The sequence below is a fragment of the Contarinia nasturtii genome, unplaced genomic scaffold, assembly GCF_009176525.2.
Source record: "Contarinia nasturtii isolate CC-2019 unplaced genomic scaffold, AAFC_CNas_1.1 Cnas_scaffold_2085, whole genome shotgun sequence".
In the NCBI taxonomy this organism is placed as follows: domain Eukaryota; kingdom Metazoa; phylum Arthropoda; class Insecta; order Diptera; family Cecidomyiidae; genus Contarinia; species Contarinia nasturtii.
In genome coordinates, this window is record NW_022199415.1 from 1 (window position 1) to 7382 (window position 7382).

The 7382-nt window shown below is 32.4% G+C and overlaps 2 protein-coding genes across 2 annotated transcripts; one reads left to right on the forward strand and one right to left on the reverse strand.

The window, feature by feature from the left end:
- Positions 1-5144: 5144 nt before the first annotated feature.
- Positions 5145-6684, reverse strand: LOC116347740. Its single transcript, XM_031778453.1, has 4 exons — positions 6223-6684; positions 5701-6145; positions 5302-5616; positions 5145-5231 (listed from the first exon to the last, which is right to left on the reverse strand). Exons 2-4 carry the CDS (start codon positions 5834-5836, stop codon positions 5176-5178), a joined length of 507 nt encoding a protein of 168 aa, XP_031634313.1. The 5' UTR covers positions 5837-6145; positions 6223-6684; the 3' UTR covers positions 5145-5175.
- On the forward strand, positions 6001-6685 carry LOC116347741 (probable E3 ubiquitin-protein ligase RHC1A). The gene is made up of 2 exons (XM_031778454.1): positions 6001-6125; positions 6199-6685. The coding sequence occupies exons 1-2, from the start codon at positions 6001-6003 to the stop codon at positions 6683-6685; spliced, it is 612 nt and encodes a 203-aa protein (XP_031634314.1).
- Positions 6686-7382: the final 697 nt, after the last annotated feature.

A 7382-nucleotide genomic window follows, 5' to 3' on the forward strand; every position in this document is an offset into this window, starting at 1 on the left:
ATTAAATGAAAACTATTTTTAGGTCTTTGGAAATAGACGTTTATTCCACCTGATTATGACGAAAATAATCGTCAAATTTTTTATGCGCAAAAAAACCCGGTTTACACTATCAAATACTTGGGCAATTTCATTTTTAATATGCGTTTTCCCGCCTCCGTTACTTTTTTTTGTAATTTTCATTAAAACGAATTCGATGTGAGCCTCAAATAACCGTTTAAGCACTTTGTTGGTTGGCAGTTCCAAACAACGGCAGTGCCCCAATGATAACGAAGGAATGAAAGTAAGCATTCGATTGAATTAAGTGACAAAAAGAGAATCGAAATGTGCTCATCAATACATTTTCCATAATGTGTTCCCTTATGTATTAATTTTGTTTGTTCGGTTCATATTATATTTTAGCACCTGAGCGCGCGTCACTGTGATCATCAAATGGTATGTTTTTACGACTTGTTAAAATCATAAAGTTACAAGACATCAAAAATGATGTTGCCATTATTGTTTGCATGTACGCGTAAATTTTTTTTTTCTTTTCTCATATTCAAGCATTTTTTTGTTCTATCTTAGGGTGTCTAAGTTTTTTTTTTCTTTCTCGCTTTTCTCAATAAAGATGAAATGTCAACTTCGATAAATGGCAATAAACTCGATGAAGAAGAAAACGAATCAAGACGATGTGTGCAGTTTGCCTGAGCTATCAGCCATTCGATCACATCGTTTTCAAATTGGAATTCAAAAAAGTTTATTTCGTATAAATAGCTGGCACAAATATTTGACACTTACACATCTAACTCCAGAAGGCATTGCCAAAAACATACATGACACGAATTCAGGCAGGTATTGTCTCGTATCATATATATTTGCTTGCGTCGCTTTTGAGTCAGTGATTTTATGATGAAAAAATAATCCATAAAAATATACTTACACATATGTATAATGTAATGTATAACATCTAATTTTCCATATATATAATTTTCCTTTGAAACGAAAAAATGCGAGCGCTTCACTTTTTTTCGACCTCCCTCGTCATGGCATACCCATTTTCACGCATTTTCATGGATCTTTCAATCAATTACTGGTTTGCGCTTATCGCTCTTTTTGTGTGTGTTTTCAATGGAATCAATTCTTCAATTGATGCAATTTTCTTTATTGATGTCTACGTACTATTTAACCACTGAAATGGGTGTATTTACAATGTTTTTTTAATGTCACTTTTAAATATATTTGACCTTGTCAATATTACACATATTGCTACATCGCATTTTCAACACTTCTACCAACAATGATAACACAAATTTGGCGCACACTACCTAGGGGGTCAAAGTACCCGATTGGGCTCAAACTTCACACAATTTTAGTGATTAATTGGTGAAAATTTGTGACGCAATTTTAAGAATTTGTGACGCTCCAGAAAAAAAGTTACAGGCCTAAATTTGAAAAAGCCTATTCATCAAAAAGTCTATAAATGAAATTTTGAAAAATTCGAAATAAAACAAAATTTCAAAAAACTAATGATGCAATATTTTAGTGATTAATTTGTGATTTCCAAAAATATTTTGAAAATTTCGATACGAGATCTGGCGGACATTTTTTGAACAAAAAAGTGAAAATTGCGCAAAAAAGAATTATTATCGAAATTACGAAAAGGCTTTCAATAAAAACAACTTTAATCATAAAAATTCTTCGACACAGATTTAGTGACCAATTTGTAATTCCCAAAAATGTCATCATTTGAATTTGTGACACACTTCTTGGAACAGAAATGTCAAATTTTCGATTTTCATACTAAAAGTCGAAAATCAATGAAATTTTTCAAAGCGAATACTTAGATCTAAATAAATATTTAAAATTTTTATTTTTAATCCGATCGTCGTGAAACTTTAGGAAACTTAATTTTCTGCCAAAAAAATGATCTAGACAAAATTTCATGACAATTAGTCGATAAATGAACATAGCTCAAATTTCACATTTTTACAAAAATCAGGAAAAAAATGACATTTGTCGATACTTTGTCATATTGAAATTTTTTATTTTTAATCCGATCGTCGTGAAACTTTGGGAAACTTAATTTTCTGCCAAAAAAATGATCTAGACAAAATTTCATGACAATTGGTCGATAAATGAACATAGCTCAAAGACCTGTGCCGATTAGCAGTATAAATTTATAATGTCATCCTTTCTATTAATAACAGCGCCATGAAAGCACAGAAGTCGAATTTATATGAACAGGCACAACAAAAAATGAAAATCAATGTTTTAATGAAAAATTAATATTCAATAAAAAAAATTATCTAAAAACATTTTACATTATTATTAAATTTTATTTTGACACAATTTTGATCAATATATGCACATTAAATATTATTATTCATTATCGTCGAAGTATTATTTGTTCAGTGCTTTCATAATATGTTATGTTCAATGTGGTTCAGTTTAGTAATAGATGGCAACACATACTTTGGGAATGTCATATTCCAAATTTGACAACTTGTCAAACTCATTGTTTTTGTTTGAAATAAAAACTTTAAATCGTTTATATTTGACTAATTTGAAATAAATAATTTTGGTAGTTTATCAATTCATCCACAGAAGCATTTAATTATGGAAATATGAAATATTCAACAAAAACAGTTCTTAAATATTCTACACATGCGGCATAGATTTGTGTTATTTGAATGTTTATTAATCACATTGAGAAAGAGAGTCAACAAATAAATAAATAAAAAGAATTCATTAAATTCAAACAAACTAAAATACTTAAAAAACTAATAAAAAATGTTCTTTAGATGAGCTGCTTTTTCGCGAATTCCACCATTGTGTTGTGCAAATCCAAGGAAGTAGAGGATTGTCATGACATGTGAACAGCATCCGACCGTTCTAAGCCCAACTTTGCAATTACAGCAATAGCTGATTACAGCATCTTTACCCATTTTCAATCTATTGAACAGAACAAACGGACGCCAAACTGTTCCAGATGCAAAGCGAGAGCATAAATTAATAAAAATCAAAGCTGGATCAGTATCGTCATTGATGTGAGATAAAAAATGTTTTTCAATGATTTCGTCCGAGAAGTATTTAACTCGAAAAACGTTGTTGTTTGCCTGCATGTAATCCCATCCATAAAGTTTGGCCTGTTCTATTTGATAATTTCCAAATGCAATGTTTTGGAGATCATCTAGGCTCAATACTGGGAAAATATCCAATGCTTCTAGATCAGTATATTCTTTTTTTGTCAAATGATTTTTAAAACTTTTTTTATTCATCACTTTTCCCAGCTCATTTTCAAGTGGTAATCGCTGTAACATTGCTGTAGCCGTTTCTGTTGATTTCGTGTGATTCTCATTAGGCTTTATTATGTATTTATTGAGCAAACCAGCTGCTATTTCCAAGTCATTCATCAAATATGGCACCCAGAGACTCTCCCACACAATGCTAAAAATTCGAAAAACACCCTTTATCATTCCGTTGATGCGTTCTACATCATATCGTATTTTGGTTACGAAACGCGAACGATTTGCTTGATCTGTTGTAAGCTGTTTGCCAACTGGTTCACATGCTGGTGTCTTGACAATGAAGCCTCGGCTCTGGAATTCATTGACACAATATCGAAAGCCTCGATCAAGGATTACAACGTCTCCCGTTTGCAAGCTTCCAAGTGCGGGATGACCTCTTTCCAAAATTTGTTTTGCAATGCTTGCATCATTATCAGATGCTTTAAAGGGGCCCACAACAGCGATAATTGTACCGTCTGTAGCAACAACCATCATCGGCTTCAAATAGTTTCGTTTCTTATGGGAAGAGTAACTGTCCTTTTGAAACTGATGTGCATGACTTTTTTCAATGTAGATATATGTACCATCCCATATTAAGGAAACAGCATTTTCGTTGTTCCCACAAAAAAGTCTTTTGCTCAGTGTTGAGCAATGTGATTGAAGGTCTTCTCGAGAGCGGAAGTAATTAATGTTGTACGGTACAAAATCTCTCATCAATATCTCTCGTACAATCTTTATCCGTTTTTCCAATGTGCTTCGTGCAATGTTAAAGTAATCCGCTATACTTTCATTACTGGTACCGGTGCGCAATTTCATTAGAAACATGAAGAGAGCATCACTTGCTTTGTTTGCACTTCGGAAGTATATTTCTAATGCGGGCACATCTGATAATAATTTGTGGAAGTCTGACATGTTAAGACCAGTTCTCATTTTGATGGTTTTGTTGCTGTTTCCTGATTGACACAAAACATATATTGTGAGGTTTCAATAATAATTTCAAGGGCGAATCAAAATTTTTAATTAAAAAAATTCCCAAAAAGACAATTAATAAAAAAATGACTTTTCATAATCCTAACAGAGAATTAAGTTTAAAATATTTTGGTTAGCCCCGTAGAAACATAATGAAATTCTCTTTTTTAAAATACTCAATCTTACGTAGTACAGCTGTTTTTGAATCATTCAATTTTGTGTTGGTCAATAAATCAAACATGTCTGTGATTTGAGTTGCAGAGAATAATCGTAATTCATGATACGGGTGAAAATCGTTGGCGACATTAATCCATGAGCCGAAATCAATGTGACGAATGCAAGCGCGTGCATAACGATGCACATAGATCTTCAAACTAATTGCAATACTATAACGAACATTAAGTGGAATATTCTTCAGGCGCTGTTTCTGATTGCATGATGGATAAGCGCAACAATCAGATCTGATGCTAGTCCGTTTGATATCAACAATGATTTTATCTAAAATCAAAAACAATATTATATTCATTCAATTTTTTCTGCAAACACAATGAATAATTTTTTTCAATATTCCAGCGCTGAATATATTTACGTTCAATAAATGACGCACGAATTACCATGAACTTAAACATATTTTACATCAGTTCAATTATTGTAATAAAATGTTCACCATTATAAATTTTGATTTGAATCGATAAGAAATATATTAATTCTTCAATTTCATTAAAATATAAAAAACTTTACCATTCAATTCCATTTCAGTGCATCACAATGACTGTTTAATCTCAAAGGTTAAGTACTCACTAAATCTGTGCTGTTCAATGCCAACTTTGTTTTAAAGCCGAACACCAACTGAAAATAATGAAGTGATACACACAAAAATTCAACTCATTTGATTTATTTTTATTTCGAGTGTATACATAGTTGCAATGTTTATTTTCTTTCAGCGACGTTTGCTATAGTTGTGTTCGTCTTTTATTTGCTGGGCACGCAAATCATCTGAAATGAATTGTAAATCGAAAAAGATCATAAGTTTTGATGAAATCTTTAGACATTGTCAGCAGTTTACCTTCACCAGTTTCAATTTCGATAAACGCAGCAGGTTGCGGAACCACAATATTTGTTGAATCTGCATTCATTGCCATTTGATGATCATCTGCGATTTCGTTTTGACTTTGTTGTGCAATTTGTCCAGTTGGCTCATTTTGTAGCAAATTAAGTCGCTTGTTTCGGGGTGGTTTTCCAATTCGATTTGGTCGACACAAATGAGCAATTTGTTCATCCGTCAGAACGTCCAAACGTACCACACAATCAATATTGCCGAGATTTAAAATTTCCTTCCACATTTTCTTCAAATTGCTGTAGTAAACGGTAGATCGATGGGCTAAAATTATCATAAATTTGATTACTAACAATTTATTTAAACATTACTTTGTTGTAACTAACAAAAGATATGAAATGTACTTACTTCTATCCATGATGATGTGCTGTTTCGGCGCCAAATTTTGCCATGCAAATGATATTTGAACCGGAGCTGTCACAAAAGTAGAAAGAATAAAGGCGCGCGATTTACAGTTTATGTCGTTGACAAATGCTGTATGCATTATGACAGTTCATGGTTAATAGTTGAACAGTCTATCTCGTTGATCGATAGTACTTATTTGCAACAAATACCTAAAACTGGAAAATTGAGTGGAATTTAAGTATAAAAATATTAGAAAAAATATATACAAGATAAAGATAGGAAGTGTACGTATATTTAAGTGCGATGGCTGACGATTTGTGCACAATTTGTCTGGAATTAATATCAGTTGATGTCGACGGCCGTGATGTTCGAATTACTCCTTGTGGGCACATTTTCCACCACACATGTATTCGTCCTTGGTTGATTGGGTAAGTATTTAAACTAAAATCTGTATAAAGTGGAAATAATTAATTGCATTTTGGGAAATCATTTAAAATACAGTCGATATGGAAATAATCGCGATACCCGTGGTCCATTTTGCCCCAATTGCAAGCGCCGAATACAATTCCGCAGCACAATGCCGTACAATGTTCCGCAGCCAGCGCAAAACGAAAATAATGTAGCGATGAACGACAATGGTCAAGCCAGTAATGAAGGCATCGAGGTAAATTCGACGGCACAAGAAGGTAATGAAGTGGCTGCACCAGCTGAAGAAGTTGATGTTCAAAATGGTAACAATGGGCAGAACGATGGTGAAGGTGAGGATCGTGGTAACGTTGGACAGGGCAATGGTGAAGAAGAAAATCATGGTGACGCAGAGGCGGGTGGTAGAAATGACAATATGACCGGATTCCCGGCTTGGACTTTGCGACGTCGTGGATCTATTCATCGATTGATTTACAAACGATGCATTATCTGTGATCAAGGTTTCCCCACGGACGACAACAATGACTGTGTGTGCACTTGGTGCCTTAACAAACTTCCATAAATATTTTTTCACATTTTCACACCTTGCATTTAAGCATGTTTTCTTCTTTTTTTAAAAAACGAAACAAAAAGTTTCATTTTCATGTCGTTCATTTATACTTTCAATATATATAAATTTCGTTAAATGATTTAATAAATAAAAAAGTAAAAAGAAATTAAAAGCAAAATTCACGTATTATTTGAATAGTTTTCAAGTTCAGCGAGTTTATATACATGACATTTGGGTTTATCATGCGTACATTTATCTGATGGCGATTTCAGTGTGTCGCCATCTATCGTTATTCGATTGTGCTTTCCACAAGGCTTGTTTTTTAATTGTTTGGTACACAATTGATGTAATTATAATTTACACGAAAACACTTTTTCAGTAAATTTTTATAAACAAAAATAATTTATTAGTGTTATTTATAAATTGAAATAAATTGAAATAAAATAAAATATATATTATTAATATTTGAAAAATATGAGAAAATATGAATTCAGAGTTTAGTAAACTTTATCTACTTATTTGGGAGCGTTGTTGTCACCGAGTGGCAAATGTCAAAACATTATAAAATCGGCACAGGTCTTTCACATTTTTACAAAAATCAGGAAAAAAATGATGTTTGTCGATAATTTGTCATATTGAAATTTTTTATTTTTAATCCGATCGTCGTGAAACTTTGAGAAACTTAATTTTCTGCCAAAAAAATGATCTA